Genomic DNA, 26,337 nt, shown 5'->3' on the forward strand with positions numbered 1-26,337 from the left:
TGCCTATTTAGAAGAACAGGATGTGTTTGTAGAAAAATACAAGAGGAGAAATGACAGCTCTTGTCAAGTAACAAATGGCATTATTTAATATTACACAACACAGAAAACCACACACACACACAAAAAAAAAAAAAAAAAAAAAAAAAAGAAGGAAACAGAAAAAAACACAACAAAAGCAGCACTCATGAGACAGACTTTGTCTCTTCAGAGAAATGCTCCAACTCTGCTTTTATCTTTCAAGCTTCAGAAAGCAGTGACAGCTTCTCTCCAGTGCTGGCTTTGCTGGGCACAGCTGGCTGACTGCAGTCGCTGCTCAGTGGTGCATCCCACTATCTGGCAAAAAGGTAAACACGAACTGTTGTGATCATACCTTGATCCAGTGAGCACCGATAGTCCCAGCAGTACTTTGTGTGGTTACGTGCTGTTGGGTCCATGGGAAAATAGAAAGGACAAGCTCTAGGGAAGGGTTGTGTTGGCTGCTGGGCAGGACACGTTTGGGCCATTCAGGTTGAGATCTCTCCATGGATGGGTGTGCAGGAGCCAAGGGAATTGTTACAGGAGAACTGTAGTACCCCCACATCCCACACACACTTAGGTTTTAACTTGCTTGATTTCATCCCCCTGGGTTTGGACTCTTATCCCTCAGAGTGCAGCCTGTCCTGACCTCTTGCATCCATAAAAGCTTTTCCAGATAGCTGGAACTGTGCAGGACCTCTGCAGAGTATCCCCATCACTGACTTTACCGTCAACAGTCCAGTGGCTGTATCTCAGTGCCACATTTGGTTTTGAGCACTATATATCCTTCTCCAAAGAGATTTAAGGTTATTTTTTAGCACTGCAGCCCTTATATTCATATTTTTTTCTGTTATATATATATATATATATTTTTCTGTTTGGATATTAGGAAAAGTTTCTTCTTAGAAAGAGCAGTGCTGCAGTGACACAGCTGCACAGGGAGTGGTGTCACTGTCCATGGAGGAGTTCCAGAGCTGTGGAGATGTGGCACTGAGGGACGTGGGCAGTGGGCATGGTGGGGTGGGTTGGGGTTGGATTGGGTGATAGTAGAGGTCTTTTCCATCTTGAATAATTCTATGGTTCAATGAAAGCTGGATAAACTGTTTTTGATTAAATGTCACTCTTGAACCACTGGGAACTTTTCCTTCTCTGCTTAAATAAGAATTTCTGTGCCAGCAGTCTATCACTTGTTACCTGTTTTATTTTATCCTGCTCACTCTATCCCTCTATAAGCTCTGCTGTGCTTCTCTTGGATCAGAGGTTTTCTGAACCAGTAGTTTGGTTTCCTCGATGCCACAATGCCCTTCACAAGGTCAGGCTTAGAGGGGCTGTTGGCTCTAAGTAGCAAGTAAATTAATTCACAGTTCAAAATACAGGAACAATGAGTCTCTGGTGCATGAAGAACAAAGTTTTGGTATGAATTTGTACCTGAATTGACTTCTTAACCTGAGTTAAGCTTGTTAACCTTCAGGGATCGTGGCTCAACTTGGAGTTCATATATTTTAATACATAATATATATTTTGATACATAAATGTATCTGTGCAATAAAAATGGGTGCTGAAAGGGCTTGCAAGAAAATCAGAGGTTTACCAAACAGGGGAAGAGAGGGACCTGATAGCAACCTGTCAGTATCCACAGTGGGGCTGTGAGAAAGAAGAGGACAAACTCTTTAGCAGGGTCTGTTGTGACAGGATAAGGGGAATGGCTTCCAATTGAAACAGGGGAGATTTAGACTGGATACAAGGAAGAAGATTTGTACAATAAGGGCAGTGGGGTGCTGGCTGAGGCGGAGCCCCATCCCTGCACACAGCCAAGGTCAGGCTGGAGGGCTCTGAGCACTGATGGAGTGTGGGTGTCCCTGTGCACTGCAGGCAGTGGGACCTGATGGCCTTTAAAGGTCCCTTCCATCCCAAATGATTCCATGGTTCTATGTTCTTTTTTGCTGTTAAGATGGGAAATAAAGAATATTTTTTTTTTGGTGTCTGTGGGTTACTTAACTATAAAGATGTGGTTGTTTTCAAGAGTCCAAAAGAGAAGAACTCTGAAAGTATTCACTCAGAACAGAGAGGAGAACTGATAGAGGACCTCTTGTGATTGAGATAGGCTAACTAATCAATAACTAATCAATAACTAATGCTCCAGTTCCCCACACATTCTGAATGCTCTGCTGAATGGACTTCAGCCTCGATGGGCAGGCTATCCAGTTTCCTCTTGAAGCTCAAAAGATGGCATCAGAGCACTGCAACACCTAGATGGGGGTGGGCAGCTGAAAGCCCTGGGTAACACAAGTGGACCTGGGCTGTGATGCAGAACACATCCAGTGTCACACTTGCAGTGCAAAGGACAGGTGACTCCAGCCACATTCTGCATCTAAAACGAAATTTTAGAGGAGGAAAAAAGGTTTTGCATTTTCAGTTCCTGCAAACCTAACCTTCACCAATATTTATATGTGTTTGATTTAACATAATGTATGTTTGTTTGCAGTTTTCTTCCTTGTATTTTTTTTAGTTTATTTTGGCTTTGTAAGGTCTGTGAAAATATTTGAAGAGTAGGAAGGATTGGGTTCTCAACCTTGTGGGATTTACTTAGTTGATCATCCATAACAAGTTCCTCTTGAGTGTCAGTCTCCCCACAATAGCTGATCTCCATCATGACAATAAATAACAGTGATGAAGTGGAGAAGGGTTTATTCTGGACAGTAACTGATGTCTGATCAAACAGAGCAGCATTAATTCCTGGTACAGAATGAAGGACACTGTACAGGTGTCAGTTTATTTAACTGCCAGTGTGCTGAGCAAGTGTCAGCAATGACTTCTCAAGAAACCGTGCCAAGCCAATCAGGGCAGTAGGAGAAAGAAGAAGGTTCCACTTGAGTTCCAATTGACCCCGCTGCCAGTTATTCTTGTAAGCAAGTATCAAAAACCTGACCTAGAAGAAAATACATCCTGGTGGATGTAGAACTACCTAAATATCCTGTTATTCAGACATGAATTATCCCTGGACTCTCTCAAACATCGCAGAGTCCACTAATGTCTGGTAGTTTCATGCATGGATTAGAGCGAGTTGGATACAGTCATAGGAGAGAAAAAGTCAACAAACCAAATGTGTGGTGTTGTTTGGCAGAGAGGTGGTGGATGCCCCATCCTCAGAGACACCCGAGGTCAGGGAACGCAGCTCTGAGCACTGATCAGGCTGGAGGTGTTGGGATGGATGGCCTTTAAGGGTCCATTCCAACTCAAACAGTTCAATGATTTTGTGATTCTATGATTCTAAGATTCTCCTCCAACTTCTGCCAGCAGTTTGTAGTTCTGGAATACCCAACCCATATTGGTGTCATGGTGTTTAATACATTTTGGAATGTTATTTCTCCTGTTAATGTGCCTGACCAGTCTCTGGACTAATCCTTTTCTCAAAGGTTTCACAGTTATTTGAAAATTGCTCTACTTTTGTCTATTTCAGACCTTGCATTTGGCAATTCCATTTTATGGCTTTAGTCCTTTTATCATTTTTTGGGCCCCTTGAGCTATTGGCAAGCAGAGTTCATTACTCCACAATAACATGCTTGCACTCACCCATCTCTTCTATCTGATCTTGAACTGATGTTATCAAGAGATTAAAGATGAATAGAAATATTGTTTGATGTTGGTTCTTTCTTGTCTTTCATATTTGTCTTATTTCCAACTGATTATCTTTTCGTCCAAGTTAGATGAGTTCGCAGTTGTTCCTCACTCCCCAGCAGAATGCAGAGACCATCCACAGTGCAGCAGAAGTAGGGATTTCACATCCCCCAATGGTTTGGACTGAAGGTGCTGCTCCTGCACTGAAGAAGAGAAGACTGTGGGTAGATTGCTGGAGGACGAGCAGGGCCAGGTATGTACCCCTCATTTTCACACTAGGCTTTGCTTTAAGCTCTTCATTACTGATAAGTGCACACAAACTCTAAGTCAGTGCTTAATCTCCCTTCTGGTAAATTGATGGGATTCTCTAAGGGCTTGTTTGAGCCTAAAGAGTTGGTTACTTAAACTGAATTTAAACCACAGTGCTCTTTTGTGGTGGCAGTTATACCAGGCACAAGTGACACGTGTAGCACTTTTTTCCCACTGCAATCATCAGCTCTGTCTTTTGAAACAATCTTGACTGCTGTTCAGTTCTTTCTCTCACCTTCCTGCCCGCCCATGGGAGTGCAGCCCTTCCTCCTCCTGCTCCACCTTGTTCTGTGCAACTGCGCTGTTCTTTGTCCAGTCTTTGCCACCCACACGGATCAGCATTAATTTTATTTCCATTTCCAGCTTACTGGTGATGACTCCTTTTAACTCCCACTGCCATCGTTTACTTTCATAAAATTCAGATGGTCCCTTTCACCTAGTAGAAAATTGTGGTGTGCCTTTATTCTTTTTCTCTTTTTAACTGGTTTGCCAAAAAGTAAGTCAACATTTACAAAAAAGGGATGGAGAAGTGTGTGCACCTTTCTCAATCCAGGCAAGCCAGCCAGCAGATATTTCCTTTTGGCTCAACCTGTTCCCAGGTTCTCCCCATTTGGCCACTCCCAGGTCAGACCCAGCTGATTCCTGCCCTGCTGCAGATGCTATATAAGACTGGCTACTTTCCCAGTCTCACTAGTTCTGCAGAGATGGCAGGTGAGATCAGTGCTTTTTATTTCTAAATCTGTATTTAGTCACTTTGGTGTTACTGCTATTGGTATTGATGCATTCCTTGGCTGAGCACAAGGACATGAGAGGATAGAGTAAGGCATGAAGAGCCATTATTTATTCTTAATTCCTTCTCCCAGCATAGCTGAAACACACTCATTTTGAGAAGTGGGAGAAGAGAGCTCTCTCCACTACAGCAAGTTCATTAATTCTTCCTTATTTTGCCTTTATTTCCTGTTTTAAACAGTTAAAATGTTGACAAAATGACTTTTATGTTTGTGTGTGTGTGTATGTGTATATATATATATATATAACTGCAATCTTTTAGTTAAGTATCTCCTTTCAAGGAAGCACCCTGCCATTGTATGTATGCTATGTACATACACACATACATGCTGGAGGACATGTGCTAGCACATCAATCTCTTCTGATGCTTTAGAGAATCTCTGCACATTCACTTAGACTGAACTGTGAATGATGTTGTGTTTCCCTCTAGGTATAAAACTCAGAATTGCTCTCCTAGGATCCCTCATCACATTCTGCTCAGCTGGGGCATCAGAGTCCTCATTAAACAGTAATTTTGTTTCTCTCTCTGCTGCTCTTTTGCTTGAAGAGGTGTGGCGCTGGGTGGGGGATTTGAGTCAAGCTCAGTCTGATTACCTAATTACAGTTTCAATAAGGAATTGTAGAACTATTAAAGTTGAAAAAGACCTCTAAGATCACCGAGTCCAACCCCAATCCATCCCATGGCCCATTGACCATGCCCCTCAGTGACACATCTCCACAGTTCTTGAACACCTCCAGGGAAAATGACTTTAATGTATTTGAAATATATCCAATATATTTGAAATTTACCTGCTAACAGTGAAGTCAGTGCCTAAGAGAATTATCTATGTTGGGTCTCTCAAGGATATGAGTACCTTCTTATGGCAGGAAGATTGGTATGGACCATGTATCAGGTTTCTTCCACGCATGTCCCAAGTGAATATCCCTCTTTACAGAGAAGAATAGTTTGAATAAGAAAGGTGAAAGTTAACTCCCTTGAAGTCAAGAGAGTCAAGTTTGACATGGATAAAAAAACTATAATTTGGTGGTCATCTGTAGTCCCATGATTTTCAGAACCTCAGCAGTGGGGTGAGGTAGATGAGCAAGAGGAACACAGATAAAGGCATTAATGTAACACTAGACACAGAGTGGGAATGTGATGCAGTGGGGTGTAGAGCTCCTAGTGCACATGCAACATATCTTCAGCTTCTTCTTGTTTCCCCCTTTTGGACTAGAGGGCTCAGAAGTACTATCAGACTCACTTCTCCTGAGGAGCATCAGTGAAGCCAAGCAGCAGGTGGATGCAGCGTATTTACATGCTCGGAAGTGGTGAGTCCTTTTCTGCACGAAAGCTCCAACGTTATCAGGCAGTAAGACAGAACCTATGGGGGCTGCTCCGAAAGTAATGCCTCCTGTTTTATGATGTTGGCCCACAATGTCAGAGGTGGATGCTGGTGGTGTGGAAGCACAGGCTGACCTCTGGGGAAGGGTATCTCTCTACGAATGATCCGTGTGGCCAGGAACAGAAGCAACATATCCAAGATTGTCTCTGCTCACTGTGACATCCTAAATGTAACATCCCATCACTGAAAAACTCAGTTTACCACCAATTTTTATAGCTTTTCACGTAGATTAACAGGTCTCATTCTGACAAGGATATAGAGCAAACCCGAAAGGAATCACAATGACTCATTTCCCAAAATTTTACTGAGAGAGGGAGATGTGCAAATCTGAGGAGCAGTCAGGTTGTTATAGAAGAGCACGGTGTACCTGGGGACCTGCTAGTTCCATCACGTCGAAGTACACCAGCCCCACAGGGCAGAGGTGTTTTCAGAGTAGGCAGCCCATGAAGCTCTGTTCTGTTTAGCTTACAGCAAAAACTAGGGGATGAGTTTGCCAGCCCAGTGGATTTCCTGAAGCACTTAAAGGATCCAGTAGGAAGAACCAGATCTGCAGTCCGTGCTGCTGACTACTTGGAAACTACTTTGAAGCTCCTCAAAAGGAAGCTGCAGCAGTCTGGGAGGATGAGATTCAACATTACAGGTAATGCATTTTAGACCAAAATATCTTTCCAACAAAGGAAAAGCTACCACAGCATGTGTGTCAGAGCAGCTCTGCACTGACCCAGACTGCTGATTACAAAGCCCTGCTACGATCCTGAGAACTGGTCAGGAAGCCCAGACTGCCAGCTGGTGTCACCTGCCTGAAGGGTGCTGGGTGTGCAGGGGCTGAAAGATAACCGTGCTCAGAGGCAGACCTGGACCACCTGGTGTTTCAGCCATCAGCTTTGGCACTGCTTATCTCAGCTCCCATCTTTGATGATAATACCAAGCTAGGGTGAGTGGAATAGTAACAGGATTGCTAAAAATCAGTGGGGTACATCTGGGGCATAATGGGCTGAGCGCCGGGACACTGCACTTTCTGAGCTGATCCACTGCTGACACACACAAGTGTTTAGGCCTCAACTTAACAGTGAAAATCCAGATGTTGTATCTCCACAGTTCTCACCCAGCTCACAGCTTGCATGCCTCTAGGTGGCCCAGTCTTCCTATGCTAGGGAACAGGAAGGATCCACAGATTAGCAATTTCTTGTCTATTTTGACTGAACGTTTCTGAGATATCAAACAAAGTGGGTTTTCAAATTCTCCCAGAGGTCTGCGTGGTACACCCTGCCTTCTTCCAATGGATTATTTACTAGAACAATGAAAAGAACCGTCATATAACCTTGCTGATTACAGCTAAACCCTGCCACAGCTCAGTGGTCTCCCTGGGCTCAGCACTGTGCATCCACCAAGCTGACATGGACAATCTGTCAGTGTGAAAGACTTCATTAGTGCTGAGCTCTATGGTGTCATCCCTCACTTCTAAGCCTCATCATCCCACTACTGTGTCTCACATCTCATCAGATCCTTTTCTTGGGGTAGGGTTTGTCCCAGCTGAAATTGACTACACATGGGGTAAGTTTTGGGTTGAACAGCAGTTCATTAGAGAGGTAAAGGCACTTGGCTGAAGGTGTTTTAACCCACATTCTTGGCAGCTGGCTGAGGAGGGCATCACTAAATCACAGAATCATTAAGGTTGGAAAAGTCCTCTCAGATCCCCAAGTCCAACCCCAGCCCACCCCACCATTCCCATCACCCTCAGTGCCACATCTCCATGGTTCTGGAACACCTCCAGGGACAATGACCATCAGCTCCCTGGGCAGCTGTGCCACTGCAGCACACTCTGGACTCTCCACAGACTCTGCTTACTAGGGGTGGATTTCGCTACTAGAGCAGAGTGACTCTGGATGAGCTGATGATATGTGGCACAGAGAGACTCAGAGGCAGAAGTTATTCTGGGGAATTCAGGTTCTGAGTATCAGCTGGTGCACAGCATATTTCTGCATATGTGCTCTTATACCAATAAATGCTGTGGAACTAATATCTGTCACAAAATTAGGATAAGTGGAGACCTCCATTTGCTAGGGTGAGTCATGACCTGAGTTCTGTCAATGTAACTACTGCTAGGATAGTCTCTGGTTGACTCTGGGCACCTAAAGACAGTGCATGAACCTTCTTCATGGATAAGTCGTTAAGCTCAGTCACTGAGCTCACTGAAGCCATTGGACATTTAAAATCCCTGAGAAGGAGCATTACCTGGTATCTATTGCTGACACTCAGTGCAGACCCACTCTGTGATTCCCTCCAAGGCTCTTGTGCTGCTGAGAGGTGAAGTAGACAGATCATATTGGTGACAGAATGTATCCACAGCAAGAGTGTGCTTTCTCCTGCTTTAAATTGGAGGAAGCTTGAAATAACATTAGATGCTGGTGCAGTGGGTGCTGACATTACTAATAATACAGAGAATTTCAATCATCAGCTGAGAATGCTGAGATGATAAAATACAGCTCTTAGCAGATGTCATTTTGCATCATTTCTTTTGCAGACCTATTGGATAGGAAACAGAAAGAGATGATTTCCAAAGAAACTGGCTGTGGCTATCAGATTCGCTCCATTAAATGCCCAGAGGACGACGTTTACCGGACCATTACTGGAGAGTGCAACAACAGGTAGGACTTGTGATGTAACTGATGTTTCCTTTCTGCTCAGTACAGGCAGGAAAAAGATTTCATGTCTTGAAAACATCAGATATGAATCCATCGCTCTCCATGTGAGAATGGGGGAATCTTTTCTTGATGTTAAAAAGTTTATTTTTATCCACAGTAATTATCTTGGCATTGCTTGCTTCTTAATGTTTCCTGGCTATCACCCCTGCTACTGGAGTGGTCAGGCATGGACCAAGGGCTGCCAGTCATTAGGGACATGGTTGGTGGGCAATACTGGTGGTAGGTTGAGTTGGGCTGGATGATCTTAGAGGTCTTTTCAAACCTTAATGGTTCTGATTTATCTTTACAAGCCTGTTCATTTCTGAAATAATGCTGGTGTTGGCTTCTCTTCTGATGTTCCAGAAAGAACCCTCACTTAGGGGTTTCCAACCAGGCATTTGCTCGCTGGCTCCCGGCAGCGTATGAAGATGGAGTGTCTGTTCCCAGAGGAGCAACTGAAGGAAAGCTTTATAATGCATTTCCACTCCCACTGGTGAGAACAGTGATACTTGTCTGGGTAACATTACTGATAGAGTCATAGAATGGCCTGGGTTGAACTGCACCCATCAGTTTGGAACACTGGTAACATCTAAAGTGTGAAATGAATGATCCTTTTCTGTGACCTCAGGTGCAAATAATTTTCTCAAACGGAGGTTTGTCTTAGGCTCATGTGCTTGTCAGAGACAGAGAAAAAATGATGCAAGTACTTCACTATGCAAAGCATGGGCAAAATCAAAGTATTTTCCAAAGTGTACATCCTGAGGCTGGGTGCAGGCAGCACCATGCTGTACTCAGGTATGCCAGGATATTTGTACAAAGAGTAAGATGCTGGTGTTCCTCATAAAATCATTCAAATTGGAAGGGACCATTACAGGCCATCTGGCCCAACACCCCTGCAATGCACAGGGACACCCACAGCTCCATCAGTGCTCAGAGCCCCTTCAGCCTGACCTTGGGTGACTGCAGGGACAGGGCATCATCGCCTCTCTGGGTAACCTGTGCCAGTGCCTCACTGCCCTTATTACAAAACTTCTTCCTTATATCCAATCTAAATCTCCCCTCAGCCATCTTTCTTTCTGGGTATACGCACATCCCTCAGGTTGAGCTCAGGCCTGCTGTAAGGTGAGGCTTGACTGGGTGACCATGGAGTTAAGACAGTGCTGCCAAAGGGCTGGAGGCTGTATATCATACCAGTTTAGGTCCAACTGGAACATGATGTCATTCTGTTTAACGCAGTAATTAACTCTTAAAGGCTCATTTGAGACCATCTTATCCATGGTTTCACAATGGGAGTTAGACTGGGAGGTAAATTCCCCTTATTACAGACAGTCACGTGCATCTCCATTTTGATTTTCTGCAGGTTCGAAAAGTGTCCAATGAAGTTGCTCATACAGCCAATGAGAACATCACTCAAGATCAAGAGCTTTCTCTTTTCTTCATGCAGTGGGGCCAATGGGTCAACCATGACATAGACTTGGCCCCTTCCAGTGGCATAGGAGCAAACCCAGAGCTTCACTGCGATGCTGACTGCAACTTCAGGTCCCCTTGCTTCCCAATTAAGGTACCGTGACTTCCGTTCCATCCCAGAACAAACAGCCACAAGGCTTTCTCCGAGGCATTACTTATGTTTATTTCCTTTAGTTCCCCCCTGATGACCCACGGATGCTGAGATCAAATTCCTGCATGCCTTTTATCCAGTCAGCTTCTGTGTGCAATCCCTGGACGTTTACTCGTGAACAGATCAATGCTGTCACCTCCTTCATTGATGCCAGCATGGTGTACGGCAGCGAGGAGTCTGTGGCAAAGAGCCTTAGGAATCAAACAAACCAGCTGGGTCTGATGGCTGTGAACCAGAATTTTACTGATGCTGGGTTGGAATTATTGCCCTTTGAGAACAAAACAAAAAGTGTTTGTGTACTCACAAACAAGAGCGTGAACATCCCCTGCTTTAGAGCTGGTAAGGTGCATCTGTAGAGCAATTTTGACTCTTTTATTGCCCGTGAGAAGAGCGCCTTGGTGCACAAGGAGAGACTCATGTTTGTACCTTCAGCTGTTGGAGGGACTGCACCATGTGTCTCCCAGTTGCCTCCACCATTTCTGCTGAAAGCACATTCATAGAGCTCTCAAAGGTGTTTATAACTTGAGGGAGCTGAGACAAATTTTCAAAACCAAACATTTGTACAAAGGAAAATTGCCAAAAGCCTTAAGGTACAAGAGGAAGACAGACAGGAGGTTGTCATAAAATGAGATATTTACAGCTGCTTCATGAACAAGTGCAATGTAGTTCAGATTGCCCAAATCCCTTTTTCACCATCCCTGGGGACGATCAAGAAACATGGAGATATGGCAGTGAGGGACATGGTCAGTGAGCAATATTGGTGGTAGGTGGGAGACTGCACTGGGTAGTCTTAGAGGTCTTTTCCATGTCTTTTCTATGGTTCTCCAATGGTTTTGGCTAAATTATTTGCAGAAGGAGAAAGGAAATGCTTGGTCTGTGCTGGAAATTTCTGGCATGACTTGATGACTGCTAGGAAACTTAACCACAGGCAGTACTACCAACAACACTGCATATCTGCCTACCATCAAAATCTGCTGTGGAAATATAAAGCAGTTGACCAATTTCCTAAAATACTTTATCTGTAGGTGACAAACGGGCAACAGAGAACTTGGGACTTTCTGCTCTGCACACTGTCTTTCTTCGAGAGCACAATCGCCTGGTGACAAGGCTGGGAAAGTTAAATCCTCACTGGGATGGAGAAAAGCTTTACCAGGAGAGCCGAAACATCATAGCTGCCATGACCCAGGTAGTGACCACTGCTCTTCTTAGAAATTGTTTTTCCTCCTCCAAATACAGCAAAATAACCCTTTGAAGAACTCATGGAGATTCCGAGTTCTCTTTGAATTTGATGTCATTTCTGCTGTAGCTGCTGATTGTTTGTTCTACGTTTATGGTATTTCTTTCAGATAATAACATACAGAGATTACATACCACTTCTGCTTGCAGAGGAGACCAGCAAGTGGATTCCCTTGTACAGTGGTTACAACGAGACTGTGGATCCGACGGTGTCCAATGTTTTCTCCCTGGCCTTCCGATTTGGTCATGCCTCAGTGCAGCCTTTTGTATCCCGTTTAGATGACAGCTTTCAGCCTATGGGTTCACTTTCCCACGTCCCTCTCCATCTGACATTTTGTGCATCGTGGAGAATTATAATGGAAGGTAAGAACTCAGGGCCTCCAGCAGTCCTGATCTGGTCCTGAAGTTGACTCTCAGGTGCAGATGTGCTGGTCAGACACTCAAGCATAGACTCACAAAAATTAGCACCATTCATTTAACTGGTTTCACCACTTACAGTGCCATTCATCTTGGAAGCAGACATGTCTCCCCAAGAGGCTCAGTGGTCTCCTAGCTGTGAGGCACCAGGACAGTCCTGTAGAAATATCTCCAAATGCAGCCCAACAACACTGGCCCTGCACTGAACCCAGGTGAAGGAGCCCTGCCAAAAGCTGTATATAATATTCAAACCACTGAATGCTACCAAGCACCAACTCCAACCGTGAGAAGCCATTTCAGATTTTCCATCAGAACACACAATTCTGTACCTTCTTTCACGCTGCCAAGTATCACTCAGTAAAAATATAGGCCAGTGAAAACAAATAGTTTATATCCTTCTGTAACTGGTAGGGGTTGTCAGAGGGTAATGAATCCAATCCAACTGATGGGATAATTGCTTTCTAATGGTGGCCCTCCCTCTTCAAGACTCTAAAAGGAGTTGCAGGATCCAGCTCTTAGACAGTTAATGTCTTCAGGCAAGAATCTTCCCAAGAAAGATGGTTGTCTCTTCCAAAATGAATGATCTTACTATGGAAAATATTCTGAAGTATACAAATTCACTAATTTCTGCTGTGTTTTAATGATTCTGTCTTCTTAATGGCTTTGAAGAACACACACAAAAAGAGACAAAAACTGATTTCATTTTCACATTTCATGTTCTAAAACATATTTGCTAACTGGTAGGTAATTCTAAACAGAAACTGCAAAACAAAACACTGGACAGAGCCCCTGCATCAGTGCTTGCTGGGAACTGACTGCTCGAGGAGCAGCTCTGCAAAAGAGGACTGGGAGATCTTGGTGGATAACTAGTGGGTGTATGGGTGCTGAGGGAATGGGAGAAGTAGGCAGTATAACTGCTAAGGGGAGCCTCAACTGGGTTTTGCAGATTCGTACATATGCACGTTCATATGTTGGAATGGAAATGTGAATCTAAGTGAACACACTGCTCAGAGTAGGAAAAACATCTAACACAGCACTGTTTCATCTGCTTGAAAGAGACCACCAAAGCTGGAACTTGGCAAAAAGTCTCTTTTTGATTTGCAATGAATGCAGGTGGCATCGATCCACTGATACGTAGCATGGTGGTTGATCGTGCAAAACTGATGAAACAGAATCAGATGCTCATTGAGGAGCTCCAGAACCACCTTTTTGAACAAACAGAGATAATGGGTCTGGATCTAGCAGCTCTGAACTTGCAGCGGGGAAGAGACCATGGGCTTCCAGGTAAGGAGACTCAAGCCCTGTCCTGCGGACAATACTCCTTTTCCTTTACTGGTTATAGCAGCTCTGTGAATGTACACCCATGGGGGAAAAAAATGATACTTCGATTTGAGATGGCAGTCAGATTCAGAGAAGAGGTCTTCATATTGTAAAGATCTTTCTCTGGGAAATTTACAGAGATTTTAAAAGGGCTTGGGAGGCAGATGTGATATTTGGAAAAATTTGTTAAAGATGGGTAGAAGCAATGGTGTATTGCAAAGAAAGATTGAGGGGTAGAGCAGATACAGTCCCAATCGACCAAGCTCAGTTTTCACATGAGCTCAACAAAACATATGCTCTTTGCCCACCAAGAATTGTTCCATGTCTTCAGACAACCCCCAGCTCTGAACAGAAGTGGCATGTGCCCTCGGTGGTAATTGCCTCCAGATGCTGCAGAGGAATGGGTGTTTTGGGGGTAAGCACAACCACGAGGTGCTATTTGCTAGGATTTTAAGCCTAGAAATGTTGCCTCCCAAAACTGTAAGAACAGATCCAGTCATGCTCAGCACCAGGTCGTTTGAATTGGCAGATTATGCTGAAGCAGTGGCAGAGCATACAGAAGACCCAAAATACTCGTTTAGTGTATGCATTCCTTAACAGACACTTGAAAACCCTGACTCTAACCCTAACCCCAAACCTCAATGTAACCCTAAAACTAACCCAGACCCTAGCAGAAATACTAACCCTAGCCTTAAACCTAATGGAAACCCTAACCCTGATCCTAAAACAAACCCATACCCTAAACCATCACCCCAACACAACCCAGAAACATTAACCCTAACCCAACCAAAACCCGAACCCTGCAGCAAATCTCAACCCTAAACCTAACCCTAACAATACCCAAACCAAACCCTAACTGCAACTCTAACCCTTAATCCTAACTCTGACCCTAACACTAAACCTTAACCCTGACATAGCATCTGTTGTAACTGTTTCTATCTAGCTAAGAACGTCTTCCAGAACCTTTAGTACCATAGGAAGATGCAGACACTGCTGAGGGCTGTGGGGTCTGTTTAGCTCTTAGTGCAGGCAGACAGGTGGACAGCACGGGCTCTGAGCAGCTTCTGTCCCCGTTGTTGCAGGTTACAATGCCTGGAGGCACTTCTGTGGGCTCTCCCAGCCTCGAACAGTGGATGAGCTCTCTGAGGTGCTGGGCAATAGTGAACTGGCCAAGAAGTTCATGGACCTGTATGGGACACCGGATAATATTGACCTCTGGATTGGGGCAATTGCAGAGCCCTTCATTCCCCGGGGCAGAGTTGGGCCCCTCCTGGCCTGCATCATTGGCACCCAGTTCAGGAACTTGCGTGATGGGGACAGGTAGGTGGCTCTGAGGGCGTGCCATTCCCGCCCCATCTCCCACATATCACTGAGTGCTTGCAGCAGGGCTCACACTTTGGTTTTAGCCTTGGTTGCCGAAGGGCTCTTTCTTAACAGCTGATTTGTAGAGACACTCATGGCTGATGAATGCCAGCTCCAGCCCACGGGTCATCTGCAGTAGTCTCTGCTTGAGGTGAGATTTGCTCTCAGGGCACTAAAGGGAAGGATCAGTCCCTGTGTCCCAGTGATGCTATGTTAAAGAGGCAGCCTCTTTGTACAGGCAGCTGAGTGTGGCAGAATCAGACTTCTTTCCAAAGAGTAGTGCTTACTGCCTGATGGATGAAGGTGGATCTGAGCAGAGATTCACCTGGGCCTGGTGTCTATTTTGGGAAACAACCAGCACTAAACACCTTCAAGAATACTGTAAGTTGCTTCTGAAAATATCATTGCAGGTTCTGGTGGGAGAACCCAGGAGTTTTCACTCCGCACCAGTTGGAAGAACTGACAAAAGTCTCAATGTCGAGAGTGATCTGTGATAACACCCACATCAACAAGTTACCCAGGGACATGTTCAGGGCCAGCAGTCCTGAGAACTTTGTTGACTGCCATGAGATCAACACGCTCGATCTCTCAGCCTGGAAAGATGAGCCTGAGAGGGGCAGCAAAGGTACGTAGGAGATTTCCCTCGTTTGAATGCTCTCCAAGAAAGAATATAAAAGAATTTAGAAAGAAATAAAAGAATTAAGGTCGTCATGGTGATCCTGCCATCCCTTCAGCCCCACTCAGACGGCTGTCAGCCTGATCTCCTTGCAGTCCATCCCTTAGAAGATAACTCTTCCTCACCAATCAGATGGAAAATCCCTGACAATCCGCCCTGTCCAAGTCCCTGTGAATGTGTCCTTCCCTCAGCAATGTATTCCAAGCCAGGCAATCTATTCCAGGACAGCCTGAGTTTGCCTTCACAGGAAAGATGTCCATGAAGAAATCAATCAGGATTACTCAATCCACTTCAATCTTCAATCTGCCAGACTAAGTCTCTGCTTTCCCCTTGCTTTTCCTAAAGCTTTATATTATTTTGAGGACTATCTAGAGCTATTTTGACAGTGCATGGCCTGACACAACAGTAGTCTAACACACACAGCCATGATTATGATACAAGGTGGTACAAGAGTGCCTTTATATAAAGAACAGCCAACCACACATCTCCAACTACGTGTATTTTGGCACAAGCTCTTCCAGCTGGGAATGGATGTGAAGAGAACAGAAGCTTGCAGAAGACAGAGCAGAGGAGTTTTTCCTTGTAGCAACCCACATACAGATTATCAGATTGTCCTTCTGCACAGAGCACAGACATCTCCATGCAGTTCCCGTGGTCAGCTTCATTCGCGTTATGCGAGAGGGATACCAGCATGTGAGAAAGACAGGGGGTGTAAGGGCTGAATTGTGGTGACTGCTTTGGAAACCTAACTGAGATGTCACTTCCCTTCCCTCTGAACAATAGCAGCTTCCTGATTTGTTTATGAACTTCATCTTTTGGTCAGTGAGACGCGTTGAGCTGCTTCCTGTGACCTTTTTATCACCACGCTGGGAGGAAGCTGAGCTGCCTTTGCATAACCCGGCAGCAGTGAAATTGCAGGGCATTGAAAACCAACAGTTCAGAGTGAAACTTCCTCAAGCACCATGAGTTTGTCCCAAAAAGCACGGTTCCAAAGGGCCTTCAGGTCACTGGAGGTACTTTTTGACCACAGTGTCTCAGAGGTGAAAGAAGAACAGGTGAACCAGGCTATCTGCCATGATGTCCCTATTGCTATTTTAAGCTATGCAGTCACATAGAAATATGGAGAGAAGTAGATGCCCAGCAAAGACTTTCTGATGCTCAGTAGCCTTTCCTGCTTTGTGGGCAGTTTCTAATCCTGCTCTTGCAACCAGTGCTGGAAATTCCTAATGATGGCACCCCGCTGCTTTTTGGAATCTGCTGCCCACAGTCCTGCTGAGCCAGTTGCTGCTGAGGGAGGCTTTGGCACGTGCTCCCAGAGAGGAGCTCAGGACTGAGTCTACAGATGTGTTTGCTTTACTGTGATGGGATTATCCCGTGGATGTGTAAAACAGTGCAATCCTTCATGCAGAGCAATGATGTTTGGCCATCTCTTGCCCTAAAACTATTCAGGGTTTTACGAGACTGGGCTAGGTGCTCTCTGTTTTTAGGAATGTTAAAGGCACAGCCAAAGCAGATGGTTTCTACACCCCGCCATGAAGGGGTGGCAAATCTGGAAGTCAAAGCGCTTGTATGAAACAGGTTTCAAATGTTGTCCTTGATTATAATCTCTTAATCGCAGTTTATTACATGCTGATTTAGCCTTCTAATCAAATTCCTTTTTCTTTGCCCCACTCAGAGTTTAGCAAGTTCATGTAATCTTTATCACAACACCCGTCATGTCCTTTTGCACAAAAGCACAATTCTGGGGGCTCTTTCCAGTTCAGAGTGAGATTTCAGTCTCTGAAGACACTGGAGAATGTTAGCTGCATTTTGAAGCACAGAGACAGCTCTGCTGGGCATTAATAAAATACTTAATTGCACTCATTGACCTTTGGCATCCGCTCTGGCACGTCAGACATCTGTCCCAAAACTTGGAGAGCTGCTGTCTGTTCCAGGCCACGGCCGCAAAGTTGGCCCATACACAAACACAAACCACTTTTCCTTTTTAATCACAGTACAGCCCATGGTTTAAAGAAGCTCTGTACCTGAAACTCAAGCTTTTAAAATGTGTTTATTTTATATCTTATTCATGCTCTACTCTCCCTCACCTGCAACAGAAATCGTGTTGAGGACATAGAGAAGACAGGGAAAAACCAGGAAGCTTCCAGAAATCAGGAGATGCAGCTCCCATTGTGGATCAAAAAAAACCATTCTGTTAAAAAATCATGAGATTTTTCAGGGCAAGACAAGGACTTCAAGTGATGCATTTCTGCAGTTTGCCTCTAAGTCCTGTGGGCACATTCCTTTGTGCTCTCAAGATCTGACCAACCATGGAACACAAAACCTCCCTTTGCCTAAAAGGGCAAGACAAGACAACCAATTCCTCAGGCAGGATGGCCACAGGCTCTGGGATAAATGCCTCCATCTTGGCTTTTAGAGAGAAGAGGTGATTAAGCACACAGCAATGGTCACAGAAAAGATCCACCTTGTCCTGGGGTCCAAGATGGAGAGAAGCTCTCAGAGTTAAGAATACAAAGTATTGTCCAGTTGTCCATTGAGTGTCCATCCATAGAGCTCAGGCAGCACAGTTCTCAGAAAGGAAGTTGACAACCATTTTACCTCTTCCACTTAAATGTTTTTCTTCTTCTGTGGACTTTTTTTTTGGCACGGTCCACCGCAGCATCCTTCTCTCCAAATTGGAGAGGTATGCACTGGATGGGTAGACTGTTCAGTGGATGGGGAACTGACTGTGAGTTGTGCTGGGATCAGAGCTCTTTATAATCTCCATCAATGACATTAACAGTGGGATTGAGTGCACCCTCAGCAGCCAGTGGATCACACCAAGCTGTGTGGTCAGTGTGCCTCAGGGACGGGATGCCATCCAGAGAGACCTGGTCAGAATGAGCGGTGGGAACCCGCACCTGGTCATGGCAACCCCTGCTATCAGTATAAGCTGTGGGGTGTAAGGATGGAGCGCAGCTATGCCAAAAAGGACCTGGGGGTACCGGTGGGTGGCAGCTAGGCACGAGCCAGCAGTGTGCCCTCACAGCCCAGAAAGCCAGCCGTCCCCTGGGTGTACCCAAAGCAGTGTGGCCACCAGGGCAGGGAAGGGATCGGCCCCTCTGCTCTGTGCTGTGATCTCACCTGGAGCACTGTGTCCAGATGGGGAGTGCTCAGCACAGGAGAGACATGGAGCTGTTGGAATGCGTCCAGAGGAGAGCCAGAAAAATGATCCCAGGGAATACATCCCTACAAGGACAGGCTGAGGGCTGGGCAGATGGAGAGGAGAAAGCTGTGGGGAGAGCTGAGAGCAGCCTTCAGTATTTAAAGGAGCTGTAAGAAAGGGGATAGAGTCTTTAGCAGGGGTTGTTGTGACAGGACAAGAGGGGAGACTGAGATTGGATACAACGAGAAAGATTTGTACAATAAGGGCGGTGAGGCACTGGCACAGGTTGCCCAGAGATATGGGTGCCCCATCCCTGCAGACACCCAAGGTCAGGCTGGAAAGGCTCTGAGCACTGATGGAGCTGTGAGTGTTGTACCAGATGGCTTCAAAAGTCCCTTCCAAATCAAATGATTCCATGCTTTTGCCTGTCACTATCAGGCTTGCAGGCTTTGTGTTTTCTGCTTCCAGGCCTTTTTGTGGTTGTGGGATCACTCATGGGAACCCCCATTCGTCATTCCTGATATCCTCTGATAGGCACTCATCATGGAGTCACGGACCTGCTCGGTGAGCTTGGGAACATCATCTGGGCTCAGGCCAACTGTCTCCACTGCTGGTAAGATCTGGATGGTGCTCGTCCCTGGAAGAGCAAGACAGGGGGGTCAGGGAGGGGGAGTGCTGTAAGACAGCATAGAAGATATAGCAGAGCAACTGGTGCAAGCCAAGGAGCAAGACAGAAATAGGTGCAAGATATTATTTCACACACCAACAGCTGTGTAGCAACCCACATGCACACAGCAAAAACCCAAACCAAACTTTCCCTGTCCATAGAGATCACTATGCACAAATGTCTGACTACATCCAAAATGCAAAAAAAAAAACCCAACCCAACGTGAAAAGGTGGAAAGAAGTCATCCATCATATGGTTGCCCTAGAGCTCAGAGTCTGTCTGAGCAAAGAGAATGAGAGGTCTGTAGCACAATGCATGCAAACTGGTCATGCTCTGATCTACGTATACTGAATTCAGCAGAGTTCTTGCTTTTAGAAATGCACTTTGGGATGAGAGAAACCATGCCAGAAATCCTTGGTTTGCTGAGATATATCATACCTCTTTCAGGAGGCATGGACTGGTGCAAACAGGAAAATTAAACTAGGGAGTTGTCTTCACACTCCTCTGTTCCTGTACCCAGGGGCCCTTGTTCTGGCCAGTGGAGACGAGATGCTGCCTGCACAGATACCCACCCGAACATCTGGGGAGTGCCTGTATTACTTTTCAATGTCTTTGCATGCCTTTACATGTATGCTAAGAAATAAGATCCAGAAGTGTTGCTGGCAGAGCCTTGCAAAGGTGATGAACTGAAGCATGGAAAAGAGCTTCCCAAAAGAGGAGGGCATAAACCCATGCGACACATTGAACATCTGGAACCCCTGCTCGTGCTCCCATCAAACTGCCAGCGGGGGAATGCTTCCAGAATGAAAGGTTCTTGCACGGCCAGCAGGGGACAGAATAGGCCCAGTGAGAGAAAGTTGAGTAGAAACAGACAATGCAGTGTTTAACTTTGTCTTCGAGGTGTTTGCCTTCAGGGGAATGACTGCGGAGTTACAAATGATTACAGGAATGAGAATTTCCTAGGAAAGAGCAGGTCCTGCTCCTAGGAAAGGCTGGCCTAAAGGGAGGATAGGAAGTGGCAGAAGCCCATTTTGGGTTGGCATCAGGGAAGAAAGGGGAGGAACAGTGTGGGCTGTTTTTCTCTGTAGGAAAATGAAAGATTTTTTTTCTACCTTATCCCTTTGAAGCCCAAGACTCTGCCCCCACATAGCACACAGTTATCTCCCACCAACATCAGGGCTCCTCCAAGGCTATGCAAGCACCCAGCCCCAGGTGATCCTCACCTGATGTGAATCTCTTCTCCTTCTGGCTGTAGAAGCTATTGTAGGAAGAGATCACTACAGGAACAATGGGGATCTGTGGGAAGCAGGCAACAGTGAGTGAATCTATAAACGGCCCTGTACCACCTGCAGGCTTCTGGATGGGTGCTCAGTCCAAAGGGAAGTGAGGGACCAGGTTGTTGGTGGCCAAACTGCATCCCAAGGGGCAGGAGGAAGGCGGCTCTCACCTGGGCTCTCACGGCCAGCTGGAAGGCCCCACGTTTGAAGGGCAGCATGGAGCCACTGTGATTGCGAGTTCCTTCAGGGAAGATCAAGACATGGAACTGCAGGAGGGGAGAAGACATTGAGATGGAGGCATCTCCAGTTGCTATTCTAAATCACTGCACAGACACGGAATCATAGAATTGTTAAGATTGGAAAAGACCCCTAAGATCATCCTTTCCAACCGTCCACCTACCACCAATATTGCCCACTAAACCACAAACCACATCTACATGTTTCTTGAACGCTTCCAGGGATGGTGACTCCACCATATATTCTCCTGGGACTGATCTGTCTGCTCCTGACTACGCAGAGGCATTCACTTCCTCTACCTCAAGCACTTTCTGGGCCCAAAGCACAGCTAACCCACCAGAGGTTCTGCTCAGTGCACAGTCCAAAGAACCAGATCACCTTCCATCCACATCAGGATTAGCATTTTCCACTGCCTCCTGCTCTCCACAAGAAGTCTTGTCCACTCACGTTATCTCTGCACATGGTATCTGCCACCTTTGTCAAGATAGCAATGGACTCTTCCTTCTTCTTACGGTCAATGAAAATGATTCCTGACAGCCAGCACGCGAGGCCAAAAGTGCCCATGTATAGTACTTCCTTCTTTGCAACGGGCACACAGCGATCTGGTAATATCTGCATCATCACTGGCAGGGAAGAACAAGGACAGAAAAAGTTTTCATCTTTTCATCCATTCTACACGGAGGTTCCCTCCAGCCCTCTGCTTTGGGGAACATCATGCTTGCAGCTCCCACCCCACGACAAGATGTTGGAAAAGGGATTTGGGGCATCTGTAGACCAACCTCCCACTCAGAGCTTTTGCCAACACTGAATAACCGTGACACCACCGTGGTCTGCTGATGTTCTCATCCCAGTTCTATTGGAAGGGATGAGTGAAGTTTCTTTACCACTGCTATGCTCTTCTGCCTCAGAACACACCCTGGGCTTGGGGCTAAGATTTCATAACTGTGTAGCAAGCAGGGGAAGGCAGGATCAGGTTCCCCACGTACCCATTATGTCCAGGGAGTTCTGATGATTCAACACAAGTATGCAAGGCTTCTTAGTCCTGAGGTTCTCCTTGCCCTTCACCACTATCTTGATACCAAGGACGTATTTGGCTGAAAGAATCGCCATGCGCAGAATCCTGGAAAAGGGGAACAGATGTGAGCTAAAGAGAAACTAAAATTGAGCAAAGGAACCAAACACCAATCTTCCAGACAAGCCCACCTCACAGACTTCTCCTGAGGAGCCTGTTTGTCCATAGTCCCAGATTTAACTTGTCTGTCTGGGAGAAAAGCAACTATGATGGCTGTTCAGCTGCCATTGGAGAAAACAAATACAGCTGGCAGGTTTTCTTGGGGTAGGTTAGACCAATGGCCTAACAACTCCAAATACCACAGTTGTGTGGATCAGCCCATATATATTTGAATATAATGCCCAAATTCATAGTGCACCTGTTTGGACTCTACTCCACTGTCCAACTTGCTGAGCTGTGTGTATGAGCTGCAGTAAACCTACCATGCACCTGGCACACTTATTGCCCAAATAGTGGGAAGAGGTGATTTTGCCACTGGAGGACAGGTAGACATTGGAAAAATAAAGAAAAAAAAATCGGGCACAAAAGTCAAGAACTGAAGAAAATTTCTTAAAGTGAAAAGCTGAGGCTCAGAGAGGAGAGAGAACTGGGATCTTGCTCTGCAGCTTACACCTTCTGGCAGAGTGAATCCTGCCTCTGTAGCGCTTCAGGAGGCCACAAAGTGCCGGGCTGTTGTGCAGCTGACCCCAGCTCCCACCTAACCCACCGCCCCCAAACCTGTGCATTAATGTGCACTGCTGCTAATGGCATTCCAGCATACAACTAATTCCTCCCCACTGCAGCTCAGCTCCCAGGACCCTCCCATGCAGAGTGCAAGCTTCTTGCATCAATGCCCACAGCACAAAGAGGCCACGGCCAACTTACTTCATATTTTCACATCTGCGGCCACGAGGAAGAGCAATGATAATAACCAGAAAGCTGATGGCGAAGATCCACACCTGGTAGACGGTTATCATGCAGAAGTATCTGAATGTAGGATACATCCAGCAAAGGATTAGAACTGCAATGAGCAGGAAAGTAAATGGATAGTGAAGAAGCAATAGCTCCATCCTTCAGCCCAGGGTCAACCAGAGGAGCGTTGCACAGTGCAGTAAATGAGCAACTGGCACCCAATGTTGTGGAGCAGAGTTTAGATTCTTCTGATCATTGTGTGTAGGTGGTGCAGTGATGGAATGAGACTCAGGAGAGACGCTTCTGCAAGGCTGGAGCTCCCCGTGAATAAAACCACAGAAAGCTGGTTTAGCAAGGGAGCTGCAGAGCTGCTGTGTGTGGGAGCTGGCTGGCAAGCAGAGGAAAACATGCAATAGCAAGGCTCTGCAACATGGAGGGTGTGTACGTGGCTGTGGGCTGGCTGAACGATGTATGCACACAGCCCTCCTTTAGGATGGATATTAGGAAAAACTTATGTGAAAGAATGGTGATGCAGTGGCACAGCTGCCCAGAGAGGTGGTGGGGTCATTGTCCATAGAGGTGTTCCAGAGCCCTGGGGATGTGGCACTGAGGGAGGTGGGCAGCGGGCAGTATTGGTGGGAGGTGGACAGTTGGACTGGATGATCTCAGAGCTCTTTTCCAACCTCAGTGATTCTGTGATTTTGTGATTCTATAGGGCAGGAGCCTTCTGTCACAAGCATGCTTCTGTGTCAAGCTCTGTGCATGAGAACTGTGAGCTGACCGCAAGAGGTCCTGGAAACCAGAAATCAGTATTATGGAGAAAAGTCAGAGAAATGCAGTGATCACAGCAGACAGCCCCTGGCCCACACATATGGGCATGAGAGGCACTGGGCTCAGCAATTGGACATTCTCAGCTGGGAAAAGTGACAAAAAATGTCACGTGTCCAGACAGTAAGATAAACAAAGTGACGTTTCCATGGCCAGAGGCAGACGTGTGTTCAGACAGCATCTCCATATGTGAAGAGGTAAATCAGGATATTGCAAGTAGAACCTGGGAGTGCTCTGACAGTGTTTCAGCTCCTGAAGACTGAGCGTGAAAAGGATCTGTGCAACAGGACTTAACAACAAAATGAACAACGATAAATTCCAAACAGTAACGAGATCTACAGATTCTCAAAGGACCTTCGGGGGACCCATAACCCATAGTCACTAAAGCCTAAAGAACAAAATCAAACCCCTGAGAACAGTAAAATGGAGAAGACTCAGCAGCAACTCACCAAGAGTGGAAAGGCATGATAACAGAGGGAGGCACTGGTTGTGCTCCCTGTTCCCTGGGCTTACCCAGTGACCTTGCTTTTCATGGGAAAACTGGAGAGAAGTGACTGCTCAAGGAGTTTTGGTATCCACAGGAGAGGCAGCCAAAGCAAAGTATTGCAGCCACAGCTTCATCACCTCTCTGTTTGCTGTTGCAGAATTGGGCACGCAAGATACGATTACGTACCTAACACCTATTACTTTTGCCCTGTCCCATACCAACCCTACCCAGATCAGTGATGGTCTTTCACACTTTGGTGGAGGCTGATTTGATGAGCAATTTTTCCATCCTGTTCTACCAGGAGACTGGTTCCTGTAATGTAATGCCCGTGAAAGAGACCAATCTCAAAAACATGTCAGATATGCAAGAGTGTGCAAGGCTGCTGGGTGTATGAGGCTTTCAGCAGTTGGTAATGTCTCTCACGAGTATGGGAAAGTGCAAGATGTAATAAAAGTCATGCCTTTCCTAATTCACAGTGGAGGGATAATTAGTTCACTTGGCCTCCAAGCACACTGATACTAAAATCCTCTGATATAATTTTATTCTGTTGCAAGGATCTGTTGGATCAAGACCCATCACACTCCCATCCCAGAAGGTCTTGCATAACCTTCCAGGTGTTTTCAGAAATGACAGCTCTAATGCAGCTCCTTCAGACTAAACATACCTGTTCAGCTGGCTCCCATTTCCCCCTGTGTCTTTGAAACCTCTTCAGAGAAATTTAAATGCATCTTATGTAGGGGGGAGGGGGTCTTGATTGTACTATGGGCTTTCATCAAGAAGCTTCAATGACTCTGACTCACAGATCTGCTAAGCCAAACACTGGTCAGAAGATGGTGTCTAATGTGATGCAAAAAGATTAAGACAACTTGTTCACAGCAAGCACATAGAATCGTAGAATCATTAAAAGACCTTGAAAAAGGCCTCTAAGGTCAACCAGTCCATACAGGCAACTGACCATGTCCCTAAGTTCTACATCTGCCCTTTCCTTGAACTCCTCCAGGTTGACTCAGTCACGTCCCTGGGCAGCCCAATGCATCACCACTCTTTTGGAGTTTTCCCTAACATTGAACCTGAACCTCTGCTGGCACAACATGAGGCCGTGCCTCTCATCCTACCACCAGTTACCTAAAGACTTTAAAGAAGTCTTAAAAGAGATCTGACTGCTGTCAGTAAAGCAAACCTGGACAGAGGAGTTAAGTAAAAGATCACAATTGACTTCTTAGTGAGAAAGGAATTATTTCAAGATGAAATCAGTGGACTGGATACTGGAATGGGGGCAGTTCCCATGGAAACTGCTGGCACAAATTTCTCCATTGGAACAGATTGGAACAAGTGATCGAAAAACGAAGTATTGGGACTGCTCACTGCCAGGGACCACATCAGTCCTCAAAAGGAGAATGGTAGTAAAGGAAACTCAGCTATAGAGACATCAATACTGATGTTAAAAGCTTTGCAAGGATTGTGGGGTAAGTATATTGAGAAGGGAGACTAAGGAAGCTGTATTTACCATGCTCCTGCTGTTGCTCCATGATGAATACACATATAACCCAGTTGTATAAGGCACAGATAAGCTTTTGTTTTTCCTTATGAGTGAACAAATAGATGGAACTTCCCGTTAATGATAGAAAGAGAAGTGTTTCCACAAGAAAATATATGCTGATTCATGAAGCTTCCTCTGGCATCTGTGACAGAAGAGCTTGTGCTCTTGGACTTTCATACCTGGAGAGAGCACACAGGACAGCCAAGAGACCTGGAAAATAGAACAGGTTATCACTGTAAATCAAAGAATCATGTAGAAAAATTTACGACCCTTGGAGATCTGCAGTCCAACCAGCTGCTTGGGGCATGGTGAATCCCAACACCACACAGATTTGTTCAGAGACTTTTCTGGGTGAGGTTGGAATAACTCCAAGAATGGAGATCCCAACAACTCTCTAGTCCTTGTCTCAACATCGCACTGTTATGATGGTGAAGAATGTTTTTTCTCTATCTAGTGGGAATCTCCTGCAAAGCCCTGGTCCTGCGGTGCATGCACTTCATGCATTTGATAGGCAGTTTGATCAGCCTAAGAAGCTTGATTCAATTTTCCACATTTCGGCTTTGCACTCAGATGAAATTGTGAAAATAACTCCTCCGTGCATACAGAAGGATCGGGGGTGATTTTGAGCCAATTATCTGGACTCAATGATCTTTGTAGGGTCTCTTCTGATTGAACTGTTCTGTTTCATCTTCATTAAGTTAACTGCTGAAGTTGAAAGGCAATGAATGCATCCTTTTGTGTTACCAATACTAGAAAACAAAAGTCAG

General features: G+C 45.6%; 2 protein-coding genes across 3 annotated transcripts; one reads left to right on the forward strand and one right to left on the reverse strand.

Annotated features, from left to right (window-relative positions):
• Positions 1-5,142: 5,142 nt before the first annotated feature.
• MPO (myeloperoxidase) lies at positions 5,143-23,519 on the forward strand. 2 transcript variants are annotated; one of them, XM_031591967.2, is made up of 14 exons: positions 5,143-5,239; positions 5,946-6,039; positions 6,578-6,753; positions 8,638-8,761; positions 9,161-9,290; positions 10,158-10,358; positions 10,439-10,754; positions 11,441-11,601; positions 11,762-12,014; positions 13,182-13,352; positions 14,471-14,708; positions 15,161-15,375; positions 19,040-19,135; positions 23,431-23,492. In XM_031591967.2, the coding sequence occupies exons 1-13, from the start codon at positions 5,143-5,145 to the stop codon at positions 19,090-19,092; spliced, it is 2,229 nt and encodes a 742-aa protein (XP_031447827.2). In that variant the 3' UTR covers positions 19,093-19,135; positions 23,431-23,492. The 2 variants fall into 2 exon arrangements, 1 of the variants encoding a protein (XP_031447827.2); XR_016459215.1 differs by lacking the exons at positions 5,143-5,239; positions 5,946-6,039; positions 6,578-6,753 and adding an exon at positions 7,897-8,178 and having other exon boundaries at positions 19,040-19,184; positions 23,431-23,519.
• On the reverse strand, positions 15,386-22,873 carry LOC116228225 (1-acyl-sn-glycerol-3-phosphate acyltransferase alpha-like). Its single transcript, XM_031591968.2, has 6 exons — positions 22,689-22,873; positions 21,739-21,872; positions 21,200-21,375; positions 20,686-20,781; positions 20,462-20,534; positions 15,386-19,208 (listed from the first exon to the last, which is right to left on the reverse strand). Exons 1-6 carry the CDS (start codon positions 22,871-22,873, stop codon positions 19,060-19,062), a joined length of 813 nt encoding a protein of 270 aa, XP_031447828.2. The 3' UTR covers positions 15,386-19,059.
• Positions 23,520-26,337: the final 2,818 nt, after the last annotated feature.

Source organism: Phasianus colchicus, chromosome 21 (genome assembly GCF_987193195.1).
Source record: "Phasianus colchicus chromosome 21, bPhaCol1.hap1.1, whole genome shotgun sequence".
NCBI lineage: Eukaryota > Metazoa > Chordata > Aves > Galliformes > Phasianidae > Phasianus > Phasianus colchicus.

What these genes read in the sequence shown, in the direction of transcription:
- MPO (XM_031591967.2), top strand. Translation starts at nt 5,143, where the DNA reads ATGTTGTGTTTCCCTCTAGGTATAAAACTCAGAATTGCTCTCCTAGGA. An exon ending in ATCAGAGTCCTCATTAAACA is followed by an intron (nt 5,240 to 5,945) that starts GTAATTTTGTTT and finishes CTTTTGGACTAG; the next exon opens with AGGGCTCAGAAGTACTATCA. An exon ending in CATCCCCTGCTTTAGAGCTG is followed by an intron (nt 10,755 to 11,440) that starts GTAAGGTGCATC and finishes CTTTATCTGTAG; the next exon opens with GTGACAAACGGGCAACAGAG.
- LOC116228225 (XM_031591968.2), bottom strand. Translation starts at nt 22,873, where the DNA reads ATGGAGCTATTGCTTCTTCACTATCCATTTACTTTCCTGCTCATTGCA. An exon ending in GAACTCCCTGGACATAATGG is followed by an intron (nt 21,376 to 21,738) that starts GTACGTGGGGAA and finishes CTTCCCTGCCAG; the next exon opens with TGATGATGCAGATATTACCA. An exon ending in GGAGAAGAGATTCACATCAG is followed by an intron (nt 19,209 to 20,461) that starts GTGAGGATCACC and finishes TTGCTCTTCCAG; the next exon opens with GGACGAGCACCATCCAGATC.